We start from the raw sequence: 17,927 nt of genomic DNA on the forward strand, positions 1-17,927 counted from the left end.
TGTCACTGTACACACATTTACTTTATGCAATTTTTCTTGCATTGTACATATTTATTGCTGATGGCCTGTCTATCGTAATGGCTGTAACATATGGGATATCGGAGACACTCGATATCTTTAAAATAGATAGTCTGGAACGCAACCCCCGTGATCGAAGAGGGATTACTGTATTTCTATGTTCAGTTTTAACTGGAAAGACTGCATTGACAATGTGTAGTGATCAATAATTGCTTTATGCTGTATACATCCTTGGAGCCAGTTCTGCCTTTGTGTGAAAGTCAGCTCTAATTTAGCATTATGCTGTTATTTTGAGTATTTAAAGAATATATTATAGTATGCCAACAGACTTATTTTACAGAAATGCTTACTTTAATAGTGAATTTTTCTGAAAGCCAATGTTTTAGCTTTCTGTAGGCTAACAGATATCAAACCTACCTCAAACGCTTGATTATTAGCATTTTTTCTTTACAGTCTTGCTTTCTAAAATGATAGCACACATGTAAAACTCCTGAAGGAACATCTTCCCAAATCTACCACTTGTTATAAGACTAAAAAGTACTAAAGGTTTTCTGAGGACACGCTCCATCCACTTTGATCATTTTCATCACTCTGCCCGTGACTAACTTACTAATTAAGGAACTTTCTAAGAGAAAGGTCAAAGGCAAAAAAGTGAATTAAAGCACAAATTTAAAACTGAGAGGGAAAAAAATCAAACTCTACTGCACCTTGAAAAATAACATGCAAGATTTGTGAAGTTTAAGTATGAACAGAGAACACTTAAGTCACTTAAAGTAACACTCAAGAATGCAGAACTAATTTATCTTCTGTCACACTGCAAAGTAAGGACTGCCATCAGTGTTAAGAATGACAGCACAAAAGATGCCTCCACAGACTTGCTAAAAGGACCGATATATCTACGAAGTACAACTACAGCGCGAGAGGAAAGCTCTGTTCCTGATATGGACCTTGCTTTAGAGACAAGGATCAGTTCATAAAACTTATCCAACATTGGAACAGGACAGCTTAATAAAACCAAACAGGCTCAATAAGCATTATTTGTGTGGTTTGAACTGCAAGTTGGCTGCATCACTTAGCAACGATGGTGGTGGTTTGTATGCTTCCAAAAGGTATCCATGGTTACAAGCACTTGGGAAGGTTGCTCAGCAAAATCAAATTTGCCATTAGGCTCATTCAGAAACACTCTCCCACACACTATAAAAGAGTGTGGAATACGTTTGTGTGACTACACTAACAAGACTTGTAATATTGACTGCATTTTCTTTTCACGTGTCACAGCTTTTCACACAGATAAAAAGTACTTCTAGCCTAAATAAAGTGTATACTGCAAAGGTGACAAACTAGAAAAAGCACTAACACACTAAAATATATTATTAAACTGACACTTTCAGCACATTGTGAACTGATAAGGACATCATATTTCTAAGACACAACTTGAATCCCCATTCACAGCTATTCATAGCCAACAAAATTCTGCTTATAATGACAAGAAAAACATAGGTGCAATGTCTGACTTAAAGTAACCTGGATGCTAATACAACTAATTTTAAACCACAACATGGTGACAGAAAAGAAACTGGACTGTGATGAATCACATGGGTTGCTCAAATAAATATTTGAAAGTATTGAGATAATAATAATAAATCTTAGCAACTGAAGTAAGCCTGGTTAGTAATAAGCAAATGATTATAAATGGACTGCACGATGAGCTGGACATCCACAAAACTGTTCAGGGTAGCTGCTTGGCATCATAAAACATCACTGTGATACACAAATGGAACAACTTATGTCCAACAGTTTAATTAATACTGCAGATACTCAGTCTGAAAATGAATCTTTGGAAAAAGCCATATTTGACCAACCAAAATAAAAACACATGCATTAGAAACTGATTCAGATTAAAAAAAAAAAAAATACTGATTTCTCTTGCAGAGAAATTCCCACTGAAACAAGAAATTTTCTACTTGACCAATGGGAGGATTGGGATTTCTAACAAGCAGTAGCTTGTCTGCTTGAAAACAAGCACGCACGCTCAGACCCATTTAAGTAGGAATGTTTTAACAATCCAGATTATTTTAAATACTCTTCAAACAAATAGTAAAAACCCATCCTCAAATCACCAAAGAGCTTAACTTTTGTGACTGACATGTCTGAAGGTAATGAAAACTGGAAACTGTCATCCATTTCCATTTGTAAATCCCTGCTTCTCTGCATTTACAGATACCTACTGAGAACAGCTGTATGAGAACAGTGCCAGAAGACTTCAGAGCAAATACACGTTTATAGATCATTGCAAATAAATGTATGTTTTTGGAAAGTTCTTGAATGAAGGCAACTGAATAAAATTAAACTTAACTCAGAGAAGCACTACATAAATACAAATTTAGCCCAATACATGACAAGTAAAAACCTGCAACCAGCACTTGAGGCAATTCCATAAGTAAGCTATCAGAAGCAAGTGAGGGGATAGTGTGGGCAAAAAGAATGTTTCAGACTGGACTCCCTTTTATGGCTATTTGGTATATGCTGGAGGGAGCAACCACCCCACATGCATAACAAACAATAAACCCTTGTGTCAGAATGTGGCCTACCTTTGCTTTTTTGTTCTGTGGCCTAAAAAAGAAAAACAGAGGAATTAAGAATAATTTATAGCTGCAAGATGGTAGAAAACGTAGAATGCCCTGTCAAGCATTCTAATTGTAGGCAGGTGCATCACTAAGTGGCTTACCTTCTTTAAAGCAGCTTCCTTCTTTTTCTTTTCGTCTTTTCTCTTTTTCTTTTCTTCCATCAACTGTTCTTCCTTTTCTTGCACTAGACTCCTGTCAATGAGCACAAACAGGTATTAATGTATTTCCCAGTATCTGTGCATGTCCCTAACCCCTGAAGTATGGGAAACAAGTTACTGCAGTAACATCGTTAGAGAACAGGGAAAAGCTTTAGTTAATCTACTTAAGGGATTACTCCTCCACGAACCGCTGAATTAGTACTCTATATGCAGCCCCTTCAGAAGGCCAGAAGCTCCCCTTAAGTTCATGCCACCGTGTACACTAATGAGTAGGCGAAAAGCCTCTGAAGAAACAAGGATATTAAGGTTTGCATATTTCAAACCCAGAAATGCACAGCAATGAAAGGTAAACTATTACAGCCGTCATTGTGTACCCAATTATTCCACAGCCTAACCATCTTCTATTACCAATATATTATGTAACACCCATTCTAAACCAGTTTTCATTACGTGTTTGTTTCAGCAAATACCACTTTAGATTCTTAGAAAATAAATTCAAAATGCAAACACATTTTAGTTAAGATTTCAAAATAAAACAAAATATTTAGAAAATGGACAGGACAGTCTAAAACAAAAGCAAACTTCCATTCACAATAGCAACTTTGTGATTTCAAGCACACACTGGCAAGGTGCCACATGGAGCTCTGACTGAATCAGGCAAATGGCATTCAGGCATCACCTGACAGATTACTATTTCAAGGCCATAGTCTTTATGCTTTAAAATGTTTGTCTACATTAAAAGGAGAAAAAGGCTAAAATATACCTGCTTCATTGAGTGCCAGTTTAAAGCAAATTAATATTTCGTGGAGTACATTAAAACTAGTCTGCTGAAAGCCTGTCTGAACACTACTTCATCAGTGAGTGCGAGGCCAGCACTGGGATTCTCCTCAACAAAGCCTGATTGTTCTACCTCAGACGGCACTATGAAAACACACAGACTCAGCCAAACTAGCCGAATCCATGCCATCCTGACACATTAGAAGCAAATCTCTCTCTCTCCCCCCCGTCAAAATTTATTGTTAAGCTTCACCACTAAGCCTCTGCAAAAACACTAGCAAGCGCTCACAAAAATACACAAAAGCAGAAAGTGCATAAACACAATTATTCTAGACTTTAGGATATAAAATAATGCAACCCAAACTTCCAAGTGATGTGAAGCTAAAACTCCTAATCATTGCCTCTGTCAAGACTTCTTTCCTAAAAAATGTAATTACCTGCCTATCTGAGTCCCTTCAAAAATATGTTCTGAAACTGCTCCTCTGTATTCACTGCAAAATGACAGCCTGCAACAAACCTTAAGTTAAGAAGTATTACTTGGCTTACATGCTCATTAAAACCAGAGAAGATGCAAACTTGGGGACTAAATTTTTCGATGTAGCATGAGACCAGTAGGTATCCAATATTTTGACCTACTGAGAGGACAGCAAACCACCTTAACATGTTAAGGATTCTGAAAAATAAACAACAGTTTTGGGGATTATCTCAAAAGAAAAAATTTGACTAGAAAACACTGCAATGTTTAAGCCTAACAAGGCTATGTCTCAAAGAGAGAATGTCTCCTCAAAACTGCTGAACAAACTACACACATAAAGTACAAGTACAATGCAAGAAGTTTAGCAGAGCTACATACATGAACAAGCACTCTAATTATATTTTTATATATATATATATATTATGGCACAGTAAAAGATTTAGTCACTCTGAAGTGTTTTGTTAGAAAAATCACCACAATGAAGGGGAAAAAAAAAAAAAAAAAAAAAACAACTGAGTCTTAGTAGTATTACATTAGAAATATTATGCAGGAGGCAGCGGATTTGAACAAGCCACAGGAATGCAAGCCCATTTACCCACAGCTAATACTTTAATCACATGTGTGCACTTCCTTTCTGCCACAAAGAATGCAGAGCACTTTCTAAACGGTATACCAAAAAAAAAAAAAAAAAAAAAAAAAACAACTTGATTTTATTTTACCTTTTGAATAGAGTACATGAAGAAACTACTACAAGCTTGTACTTTCCTCAGAGTTAGAAATTATATAGTTACTGACCAATCAATTCTTACAACTTTGGTTAATTAAACAGTACTAGAGTAGTGACTGATGAAAATTAAGATTTTTTTTAAATTATTTTAATCTAAATCAGCAACAACATTTCATTTTTGAATTGTAAGAATACTTTGATTATACTGCACCAAATAGATATTTTCATTAGATATAATGTATATTAGTGGAGAAAATTTAAGTATGTACAATAAAGGTTTTTAACAGTTTTACATCTAAAAATTGAGATAATATAATACAAAGCATCATGTTCCGTGCAATATGCAATCATGCCAACGCAACTGTATTGCCTTCAAAAAACAGAATTAATATCGTACCTAATATTGTACCTGATTTAAGCAATTTATCTTAAAACACTTTATTGGATATAATCAATTTATCCTAAAAAAATTAAAAAGGCATGGGGAACACCATTGTCTTCTGGACACACTATGGCATTGTGTTTAGCTAGATTGCCTTTTGGTTCCTGGAAATCTTTACAAACAGACACATGTAAAGATGGTGATATTTGCTGCTTTTAGAATAAACAATGATCTACAGTGCATCGTGCAATTAAACTCAGTACTTTCACACTGAAGAATTAAGATACTGAAGAGTTCATATATCTATATTGTTCACTATAAAACATGCTTATGATAACTAAATATGATGTTTGATAATGTTTTCAATATCTAATTAATGTAGTATGACTATCGTTAAAAAACAAAATTGTAAAAGAAATGACATACAGAATCCGACAGTCAAAGCAAACTTTTTCTGAAGTACTGAATTTAAGTATTTGAACCACTTTTCCAATTATCTAAATACATACAATTCACTTTCAGCATAGACCAAAATTGTATGTAAAACTTGCTTGATGCACAAATGTTTGAAACAGAGGATGCGCACAAAAAAAAAAAAAAGCTTACTCAACTACCAGTCTTGACTTTATTCCATATCATCTGCCCCAGTCTTCTAAATAGTTTCAGCAGCTAGATATACATACCTCATACGAACTCTTTATATAAAAAAAAAAATGACTTAAGCTGTACATTATGGACTTGTAATTTTCTATCTGAACATGATATACAGCTAAATGGGAAGTCAGGCAGTAAAACTCTCTAAAATGCTTGCATTACTGCAGTAAGGGTATTTTGAATATAGTTTAATGAAACAAAAAACCTTCAAGTTTTGAGTTAAGATATTTTCACACTTATAGTCCATAGTATAGTATAGAACATTTGCTCTGGGCTGACTCAGAAGAAGATTAGTTACAGAGGCATGGAAAAGTTTGGGCATCCTTGCTTACTGTAAAAACTGTTATTGTGAATAGTTAAGTGAGCAGAAAATGAACTGTTTACTAAAGGTCATAAAGTTAAAGACGACATTTCCTTTCAGCATTTTATGCAAGGTTAGTGTATTGTTCTTGTTTTGTACAACTATACAGTGAAAAAAGGAAAAGGGCACAATGCAAAGGTCTGGGCACCCCAAGATATTTAAGGTCTCAAGTAACTTTAACCAAGGTATCAGACCTTAATTAGCTCATTGGGGCGATGACTTGTTCAGTGATTGTTAAGAAACCTCAGGAGATACAAATTTCAAACCTGTATACATTCTCTGACTCCTCAAACTTTGTCCCAACAAATAGCATTTATGGGCCCCTCTAAGCAGCTGCCTGGCACTCAGAAAAATAAAATAATTGTTACAAAGCAGGAGAAGGCTACACGAAGATAGAAAAGCATTTTCAGGCAGCTGTTTCAGCAGTTCGTAATGTTAAGAAATGGGAGTTAACAGGAATGGTGGAGGTCAAGTTCAGGTCTGGAAGACCAAGAGATCTTCCTAAAAGAACTGCTCAGATTGCTAGAAAGGCAAATAAAGATTCCTGTTTGACAGCAAAAGACCTTCAGGAAGATTCAGCAAACTCTGGAGTGGTGGTGCACTGTTCTACTGTGCAGCAATACATTAACAGCAGAGTCAGCAGAAGAAAACCTTTCCTGCATCCTAGCCACAAAATCCAGTGCCTGGAGTTTGCAAATAGACATCTAAACAAGCCTGAAGCGATTTAGAAACAAATCCAGTAGACTGATGGAGTCAAAATACAACTCTTTGGCCAAAATGTGCAAAGGTATGTTTGGAGAAAAAAGGGTGCTGAATTCCAGGAAAACAACACCTCTCCAATTATTAAGCATGGGGCCGGATCGATCATGATTTGGGCTTGTGTTGCAGCCAGTGACACAGGGAACAGGTCAGTATGGATTCAAATAAACAGAAAATTCTGGAAGCAAACAACATGCCATTTGTTTAAAAAAAAAAAATAAAAAAAAGTAATAATGAAGTTATAAAGAGGATGGACCCTATAAGATAAAGATTTGAAACACACTTCAAAATCTACAATGGAATACCTCAAGTAGATAGTTCTGCCATGACCCTCACAGTTCCTCCACCTAAACCTCACCTGAAAATCTGTGGATAGATCTCGAAACAAGCAGTCCATACAAGATGGCCCAAGAATCTTGCATAATTAGAAGTATTTTACTAGGATGAATGGGCAAAATATTCCAAGTAAGAATTACAAGACTCTTAGCTGGCTACAAAAAGGGTTTAAGCGCTTCAAATCATTTTCATTTTTTTGGTTCTTTTTACCCGTGAATGATGGAAATAAAAATGTTATTTTGCCTAAAATACTAAACATATAATCTTTTGTTTTATGCCTTTGGTGATCAGTTCATATCCTGCGCACGTACCTATTCACAGTAAGACATTTTAAGGGGTGCCCAAACTTTTGTATGCCACTGTACTTTCACTATTCAGTAAATTTGTGAACATTTCGCACAGAAAACTTGTACTTGAACCAAAAGAACAATAAACAGCCAAGGGGTGTGATGGACATCTTTAATTGGGTAGAAACAATTTTTTCTTAGAGAAAAAAAAAAAAAATCATCATGGAGGATTCACTGACGCTTGTGTAACAATTACATGGTAAGTGGTATGTTCTTTCCCCAAATACAGCTCAGTGAACAGAATACCCATTATATGATAATGAGAAGAGAACAAATAATGGATGGATGGATGGATTGAAGAAAGAAAATTACATATAACTTGACATGCTACAGAAAGGATACAGTTCAGCAGGGCGACAACACTAAAGAAAAGGCATACAATGCTGTGCATCAATTTAATTCAGAATAGAGGACGTATCAAGCAAATTTCATTTCACAACATGAGGTTGCATATGCTCTAGCAACCAATTATATAAACATTAACCTCTAGTTGATCTCAAGTCTATATTGTCTTTAGACCTGTAAATATCTGTTAATATTAATTTTGGAATGTTTTACATTTACTACAAATACTAGTATTAATGGGCATCCCGTGTTCACATTGTGATCACATGGAGAGTACACATAACCTTACAATGCAAAAGTGATGCATGCAGATTACAAGGTTTGAACATCAGTTACACAGAACAGTGTTATTTGTTTCTCATTGCCCCAGTATATGGTATAATTTATCTGATCAAAAGTGATTTTTTTTTAACATGACTGTTATTCAATTGCTAGAAAGGGTTCTAAGCCAGAAAGAGGTGCTAGACTTGACTGACTGGTACTTGTGCTAGCTGTTTTATATAATCGTGTTATGTTTGTGTGTCCATCTGTGTCTGCCCAATTCAACAGTGTAGCATGACTAGGACAGCATGCACAAATTATAATCCAATGTGCTGTGTTTATCCTACTTTAATGGATCCCTCGTCAGACCACAATCCTCTCATTCAAAAGGCTCCAGAGTACCCTTGGTATTGGGCTGAAACCATCATTTTAGAAGAGTCTCAGTCCAGCTGTATCATTCCACCCCAAAGTTCGAATGATGTGTTCATATCTACCTAAATGACTATGTAGGAAATCACTCGAGAGTTCAAAAAAAAGCTGATCCAAACAAACTAGGTGTAAAAACAACTGAAACCATCAGCTGTGCAATATACCAAAAATATAAGTCATCATCTGTTTCATCCATACAACCAAGAATTTTCTGAACCCACTTATCTCTATTAGCATTTGGGGACCTTGGGCCCCCTTTCAGAAATACTAGGTATAAGACACATAATGCAGCTAACTTAGCACTGTACCTTTTAAAAACAACACAAACCTTACACAATGTGGACTAGTGCCAATCACAGCACCAGATCATCACAGATTAAACTACAAGTGCAGAAAATAAACAACATCCATTTTACTGCAGAGGCAGCCCAAAACCATCAATACCATCCTCATTTTGTTTAAGGAAATTCCCTCTGCCTCATCAAACAAGAGACCATTTGAAAATGTCCATCTATGAAATTCTCTTGATCACACATCAGCTTCAAGGCTTTGTAATACTGGTGATGTATTGGGGTAAGGTTGTGCAGCATACTGGCACTGGAAAAGTACCGAAAAACCCCCAAACATTACGGTACCAGCATTTCTGGACCAGAATCCACTCCCCACTCATTTGTGATTACTCTGCTTGACCAGCAAGCTTGATTCCAACACTCCTCAGTTTTTATGGTTTTCACCAATAGGATGTTAAAAAAAATCCAGCTGTTAATAGATTAGCATTAAGTTTTGTTAAGTTTCTATACCAGCTGCTATGGCAACCACTGATTTTAGACTACTTCACAGAACGACAGCAACTACATTGTGTTATGTGGACTTATATCTAAAAACTGACCCACTAATAGTATGCCTTGCAATGAACAAACACCCCACCAAAAGCTGGTTCATACCTTGGACCAATACTAGTAGGACAGACACCACTTGCCCAACAAACCTGAACTGAATGAGAGGGTTAGAATACGAATGGATAGCTAGATTTTTTTATGTTGAACCATTGTAAATATTCATATTTACATCACTGTGTCAGAAATCATTTAGCTTCTGTTTAATAAAATGAATTCACTGAATCTAATATCAAGGTAATGGAGGGACATTTTCTGTGCACTTTTATATTTATTTGTTTTTCACTTTCTGGCTGCCAGCAGTAATTTGCAAATACATTTCTAATTTATATTTGGCTGATGTGGGCTTGAATTAAACTTTGACTATTAAAGAATGATTGTTATGTACAAATTACATTAATATTCAGTCTTCAGTGGCCTCAGACTAATGATTTAGCATTTTCAGGATTCCATGCAATGATTCTAGTGCTCACCAAAACTTTACCTAAAATTGTTTTTGACTGGTATATCTTAACACATAATCACAGAAACAATAATGCAATGCTCACATGCTCTGGGAATTTTCAGTTAGCACCTGCAACTTCACAGGGCATCTGGTAACTCCAAAAACAAAGTAAGTACACCGTGCCATTTCTGGCTAAGCCAACTGTTATATTCATATTATATATACTAAATTAAAGTAAGATGTTCCAAATTGGTGAATTCTGGGAACAAAGTTATCTCCTGATTGGACTAGCTAGACATTCTCTTTTGGAAGGGTGTTCACATGAAATGTATCAGAGGGAAGCTCATAATTTTTCAAACCCTGTGACCTCAACACGTCTGACCTTACTGTTTTTTAGGTTTGTGATGTGTGTTTATTTGTCTGGGGTTGCAAGGGCAGGGGAAAGTGATCGGACCTTAGTTTGATATACTGAACCTCTGAAATAAGCAGATGTTTATTATTTTTATCAAACCTACAATGTAAGATGTTTTTAAGAAGTTTAAAATGTATCAGTTAAAAATATTTAAAACTGGGTGGAAAGTTAAAAGCTACAGGAAATTGCTAGGGCGTAGTCTTGTCTTGTAATGTGTTTAAAAGTTGTTCCATAGGAGTTGGTGTTTAGTTCCCTCAGATTTTTAAAGATCCCTGGTAGTCCTGGGCGGTATACCAGTTCATACAAAAAAACATTTATTTTATGATATGGATTTTTCTTATACTGCAACACCGGTTTAAATAGCCTAAACAACATTTGGAACGTGGCACAGCGGGAAACTGTTTAAGGGGGGACCTTTTTCACTACTGCACCACTAAACATGCATACAACAGAGTACATGCGTTAGTGGAGGTATTGAGCGGTGAAAATGGACTGAAGCTGTAGCAGACGATAAAGTTGAATATGATGACACAGAAGAACTTATGCCAATAAAAGGAGCCATGTCCATTGTCTGGAGATACTTTGGTTTTATAGGTCGGATGTGGACCATTAAATTCAAATATGTGAATACTGTTTCTATACTACTGGATAATACTGAAAGTCAAGTTGTACAGTACTTGTTTTATTTTTTTTTTGATACTGTATAATCAACCTGGGTACTGTGTAATAGTGTGACGACAGGTTGACTTTATTCTCGACATTTCTACTTTAATCTCGACGCTTATGACGAGAATAAAGTCGACATGCTGACTTTATTCTCGAAATTTGTCATTAAAGTAGAACATTGTAAACTAAACTTCATGTTAAAATGAATATTTAATTTACTAGATTTTCTTAAGCCCCATCATAAGTTATGTAGCACATTAAATGCTTTGTGTTAAGTGTTCCCCGAGCCATGTTAATCGCTACGTGCTTCTTAAACTGACTTCCTCTTGCACTGAGGAGGCACAGGCAGTGATCACCACACAGAATACATTAATTTCATGATAGTCCTGCTCCCTGAACATTTAGAATGCTAAGATAAATACTTGATATAATTTTCATGATGAAATGTATTAAACCATGTATTAATCATGTGGGGTCATGGAGGCATGGAGTTGCACTGCTTGCTTCTCGCAGCAAGGGGGTCCCAGGTGTTCCCTGCCTTGAATTTGCAAGTTTTTCTGGTGGGTTTACTTGGCGTGCTTCAGATTCCTTTCAAAGTCACGTAGGATGTGGGGTTTTGTTATGCTATATTGACCCTAGAGTATGTGTTGCTCGTATTCACCCTGTGATGTGCTGGCGCCTTGTTCAGGATTTGCTCCTGCCTCACACACAATGCTTGCTGGGATTGGCGCAATCCTGAATGGATGGCATATTTAAACATGTACAATGAAGATTTTTTTAAAGATCTGAACACTCCGTGGTCTAAGTTTATAACTAGTTTTAATTTCACAAAGACACTTATCGTGTGGTGATTGGTCATGTGGAGAAAGAAAAAGGAATGATAGGAACTGGGGGTTTGGTCTATCAGATAGAGACAGCATGAATGCAATAAAGAAAGCCCGCTCAGATGAACATCCACTGAATTCTGTGTTAGTGTCTCCGACTACCAGATCACGAACCCAACATTTACACAATATTTAAGTTAAACCTGTGCGATACCCATTCATACATCCAGTTTTTTGAAGCCTCGTCACACCTGCCATAAAGTTCTCTACACTGAACGGACACCTGGGGACCCCTTACTGCAAGGAAGCAGCACTACCCTCTCACTACCGTGCATGTTTAATACCTGCTTTAATGCATTTCAGCATGAAAATGATATCAAGTATTTATCTCAATATTGTAAATTTTCAGAGAGCAGGAATATTATGAAGTGAACGTATTCTGTGCGGCGATCCCTGCCTGCACCTCCTGCTATTTATAATAGCATTATAAATGCAATTTGCACTTTTATTATTTATGTATATAGCTTAGCTTGAAGCAAGGTCCATATTAATGCAATTTGCCTTAATGATGGCTCAGTTGGTAAAGATGTCTCACCAAGTTAAACATGTTTTTATTTTATTTTTATTTGTTGAATACTGTGTAATGTACCTGGGCTTGAAGTCTTGAACTAATTGTATTATTACAGGAAGTTGCGCTATTATTTATTTTATTATTATTTATTAGTTTAAACATTATGCAGTTTAATGATGGTAAAGTTGTTTAAAAAGTGACTTTAACATGTCAGTGGACAGAGATTGTTAACTTTAACAGAAAGTGTAGTTGGTTTACAAAAAATATTCACTATTCCTTTTCTAAGACATGTTCAGTGTAATACAACTTTTGACAAGCACCTCTGAATATTTTACTAGGTCTTAATGCCTCTTTGGATGGTTGAAAATAAGTTGTCAAAAGTTTTAGCTTAAGTTGTTTGCAAAATTTGGTCAATAAAAAGGTTCCATATTTTGACTGCAACTGTCATGCAAAGTGATTCCTTCTCTTCATTAGTGCCACTCCCTTAAACTATCACTTTATGGGGCCATGCAAACCTGTATTAATACTTGTGTGCACATTAATATGTTTTTTGTACAACTAGGGCTAGCTTCGCTCGCCAACCCAGTTTTTGTTTTTCCGGATACACACTTTTAAGATTTTATTTTTCTTTGAATTGTTGCTGCTTCATTAGTTTTACTTTTATTTCAGAACTTCTGTAATAACAATATTTGGAATCTTTCGAGTCCCAATTTGCTGAATCTTTTTAATGAGGTCAGTGAGATGTGTTCAATGACTTTGTACCATAATTCAGGATATGTTTCTCCGTTTGGAATTTCAGTACAGACAAAGCAATCTACATCATCAGCAGTTAATTTTTTTTGTAAAGTAACCAATAAATACATGTGAGGTAAACTCCGTTTTTGAAATTCTCTTAACTCAAACTTCAAAGCCTTACAAAATTTCCATACTTCTGACATATCACCTATATCCATCTATTCGATCTCTATTCGCCTTTTCGTTATTTCTCCGAGTAATAAGTTCTCTTTGTTTGCGCTAATGCAATGTTTACTTTCTTTGTTTTGACACTGTTGTTTTTTCGGCTTTCATATTCTGTATCTTGCTCTGCATGTGTTTTGCGCCTTTTGAATTCCAGTTTTCATTATCTCTAACCTGCACTGCATGGGTTTGGCCCTCTTGTTTTTTTAACCTCTTTATGACGTTTTACTTTGTTTTCTACTCTGTCTTTTATTTCTGACCTCGCTTTATCCTGCTTTTGTTTCAGTGACACCTGGTCCTTGGTGATTGCTTTACCTTTTTCGAGTAATAATTTCCATTTATTTGAGCTACTGCGATCTTTACTTTCTTTTTTTATACTTTCTAATTTTCCTACTTTCATATTCTTTAACTTTTTCCACCTGTGTTTTGCTCCTTTTTTTTTTTTTTTAAGCCTTTCAGATTCCACTGCTTTCATAATCTCTAACCTGCTCTGCATGTGTATAGCGCCAATATCCAAATATCCAGATTGGATATGCTTTTTTTTCAATTCTACTTGTTCCGGGCTGATAATTACTTTCCTTATTTTCTGAATTTGCACCTAGAGTATTCCTTTTCTTTTTTCTCTCTCCAACGCCTTTGAGTCTCTTTTCTCTGCGCTGCTATCTTCTTAACTTAGTTGTCTACATTTCATTTGTAACGTATTGTCCATATACGCTTTTCATGCGCTGAGAACCCTGGATCTGTGTGTGCTGAAAGCAAAAACACACCCGAGTGTGTTGCTGCCTGTGCTCTTATTTGGTTGTAAGTAGGGCGTCGCAAGAATCTATGTCATCGCGAGACGGTCCTGGGTCAATCTCTTGGCACAAAGTCTCATGTTTAAGGTCCCCGCAAGACGCTCCGTGGCCAATCTCTTTAGTCTCGTGGGTGTTTTAAGCGTCTTTCGTGATCTTAACATGAAGATCACGTCTCGTCGGCCTACTGTTTCTCTCCAGGATTTTTTTTTTTTTATTATAATAGAGAGATATACAATTCTCATGACAGTGGAATAGGTTATTCTTAACCAGTCTTCTGCAGTAATTGCAGTGGAAAATGTGGTTAACATCTACTCATGCATGGGAAAAAAATACTGATGAATGCAGTGAAACCGGTATAATTTTGAAAAATACTGTACCGTGATATATTATTTTGGTCATACCGCCCACCACTAATCACTGGAGAGAAACTTCAAGAACTGTCAAGTAATAGATAAGATATTAATAAATATGACTTTAAAATTAAAAGGAAGATGCTTGTAGCATCTGATCATCCAAAAGATCTATACCTAGTGGTGGCATCATGTCAGTGGGGCATGGCCTTGAAGGATTATATTTGTAAAACAGGGGAATATGTACCACACTAATTAAAAAAAAAACCAGAAATCAAGGTTGTGATGTGAAAATTTGATAGAAGTGTTTTGACTTTTACTGAGAACACACAAAAATATTGTTTCTTTTCTATCTTTAAGAACCTGGCACCAATTGAGGAAAAAAAACTCAGTAAAGTCAGATTCATGACAGTGTGCGCCAAAATCTTTTCACATAGAAAGCTGTGAAATTTTAGAATCACTTGCCCAACTACAACATAGAAGCAGCCATTAAGAATCTCCATAAAAAGTGTCTGACATGATCTTGCATTATTTGAGGTCTGAAATACCACAGCATATGTGAGAGCCTGTGCAACCTATAGCAAAATTAAACCATTGCATTACAAACTTCCCCAACATTGGGAACACTTAGGGAAAATGCTGAAGTGTCAAACTTCAGATGACAGCAATGCTCAAGAACAGAAATGTTTGACAATCCAACTAAACAGTTTAGTAGATCAGATGGAGGCAAAAATCAGGGCAAATCCAGTACTCTCACCAAACAAGCAGGGACTAGTGGAACATAATTTTCTTGCTACAAGGGCTCTTATTGCTTTATATCAAAGCCAAAACTTATTTAAAGCAATACAAATATGCAAGAGTTTATTAGAAACCATTCAAGAAAGTGTCCACACAGCTACATATTTCTGATCATACTATGGGTGTGTTGTCTTTACTGTATCACATTACCACAACGGTTGAGTGAACAAACCCATTATCCTAATCCCTTGAAATTGCACTATACCCTCTCATAGACACTGACAGTTTTACTCTCGCATCTCACAAGCAGTAACAAGCACACCCATCAACCCTAATTGCACTGACCGTTCCATCTAACCAGACATTTGTAATTAATTCTATAAACAAAACTAAAATTCAAGAATGATTACTCTGTGTCAAAATTTTCCAACTGCATATTCATAATAAAACTCCTAGAAACAAACAAATTAGGTTTTACACACATGGTGATGATCTTAACTTGAGACATTAATATAAAAGTTACATGTAAACACAAACCAGTTTGACAACCGTTCATTACAAAGCAAGCACAGTTTGATTAACACAATTAGATATTCCACTCAACATACTATGCAAAGGAGAGCATCAATTATGAAATGACAACCCTCTAAGATGACAGGGAATTTAAAAAAATGCTATGACTGACATCACTGACCCTGCTACGGATAAGCAGGTTTATAAGATGGATTGGAGTCACTGAGCAACCAAGCTGGTGAACAGGTTTCAGAACAGCAACAAATGTCTTAATTTTCCTGTACTGCTGGACAATTGTTATGGGTCACTGTAAGGCATGAGATACAGGTTTCATCAAAAATTCACAGCTCCAAGGAGGAAAGACTAAACAGTACAGAAGGGAAAACAATGATGGTCATACAACACAATGCACGCAGCACATATTTTGAAACATGCTTCTCAACAAATGACATAATGAATGTTGCACACAACAGAGACTCTGGTCCTTTAAAGATAAACCAGACTCACTTCAGATTTTTATAATGTCAATAATGTCAAAGGACAGGACACAGGAATTAATTTAAAATCATGCAGTGTGAAGCACTGCTATAGAAACACATGTCAGTTTTTAAAAACCCAAAACGAAGAAAGAAACATTAAGATATATACCCGGACTGATTGGTTAGTTCTCACTCACACTTTTTCTACGTTCCAGCACACACCTGCTTTGCTTCTCTTCAGCTTCTTTGGTGACTTTAGCTTCCAATTCTCTAAAACAGAAATCAGACAAGACCATAAGCAAACATGACCCTGTATGCGTTATCTGATGCATAACTAAATCGAGGCTTTTTATATTAGTTAAGGAACGGTCTGGATCAGCGATGAACAGGATCACTTTACTTATTGTGCGCAGGTCATCTTTCCACATGTCAAACACAGTCCAGGAACTATACCAACTTTGAGAAACTGCACCAAGACAAGCTAGCTCTAAATGAGCACAGAAGCAACACAACGTCTTTCAGGGCCCACTGAGCAGTTCCTTCAAGAAGAAGGCAACATTCGAAAGTAGACTTTACGAAGAGAAAACACCCAACAGCTGCTAATCTTATAGCTGCCATCACTTCACTTCCAGACCAAATGAAAAGCTATAACTGCACGTTCTCCATTTCCTGGGGGAGGGGGTGTACGTACCAAGCTAGTCCGCCTGTTTGCAAGGTACTAAGAAAGCAGCTGAATGGCGAGCAGTAAGGCTCACTCCAATGCATGTTGTTAAAGTGACCATATTGAAAATGAAAGGCAACATTAAAACAACACCGCACTCATGCAAAAGGTATGGAGAGCACTTAACAGACGCAGAGACCCATCTACTCCCCCACTCCAGGCCCCGTCGCCGCCGCTTCCCTGCCCCAGACTAGTGAACCCATGCCCCATCGATATACACCCGTTCGCTACTTTTCCACGCACCTCATGAATATAAAGTGCAACGGAGTGAATGTGAAAGCACGTAAGGCTATAGGAGGTCGGTGCATCTGCAGCGTCGAGAAAAGAAGCCTTCGTCCTGCACGGCCGCCATTTTCTTCACACACTGGAGTCGCGTCCTCCCAATCATTGCCCCCTCCCCCTGCGCCGGAAAAGACGGTACGTTTACTTCCGGTCGTGCGCAGCGCGCTCTTGAGCTCTCCTGCAGCTTCGCTGTCTACAAGAATGGGCAGAATGCAAGACATTCTTCCGTATTCTTTCATAGTTGTTTTGGGAATAGACAAGTAAAGCAGGCTTCAAGCAAAATACCAGTTCACTAAAAAAACAAAAAAGAAAAATACACTAAACGCATAGCAACGGATAGCTTTGACGCTTCACAACACCGCCGTATTCCCAAAATCAATAATATACTGTACAGAATTCGTAATCTCCAACCTGAGGATCTGATGGGGAGTTTTGCAATTCTGAGAATAAAAAGATGTAAGCGTGTCAGTAAAAGAAGTGGATTAAATTTTTCTAGTCACCAGAGTTAATGCATCTGCTGCCACCAACCTCCGTAACCCTTCCCAACAATTCAGAATTGGTTAGGGAGGGTGGAGGGGCTCAGAGAAGGCCCAGGGTTATGAAGTAAAGCTGGGTCATGCAAC

At 36.8% G+C, this 17,927-nt stretch overlaps 1 protein-coding gene across 1 annotated transcript in view; it reads right to left on the bottom strand.

Annotated features, from left to right (window-relative positions):
• LOC120543338 (trinucleotide repeat-containing gene 6A protein-like) overlaps nucleotides 1-17,525 on the bottom strand; it is a 56,359-nt gene extending 38,834 nt beyond the window's left edge. Inside the window, exons 1-4 of the mRNA XM_039776375.1 lie at nucleotides 17,266-17,525; nucleotides 16,495-16,571; nucleotides 2,747-2,781; nucleotides 2,610-2,631 (exon numbers count right to left, since the gene is read on the bottom strand). Coding sequence (XP_039632309.1) covers nucleotides 2,610-2,631; nucleotides 2,747-2,781; nucleotides 16,495-16,571; nucleotides 17,266-17,525 — 394 coding nt within the window. The remainder of the gene's footprint in view (nucleotides 1-2,609; nucleotides 2,632-2,746; nucleotides 2,782-16,494; nucleotides 16,572-17,265) is intronic.
• Between the last annotated feature and the right edge of the window lie 402 nt (nucleotides 17,526-17,927).

Source organism: Polypterus senegalus, chromosome 13, assembly GCF_016835505.1.
Source record: "Polypterus senegalus isolate Bchr_013 chromosome 13, ASM1683550v1, whole genome shotgun sequence".
NCBI classification, from domain to species: domain Eukaryota; kingdom Metazoa; phylum Chordata; class Cladistia; order Polypteriformes; family Polypteridae; genus Polypterus; species Polypterus senegalus.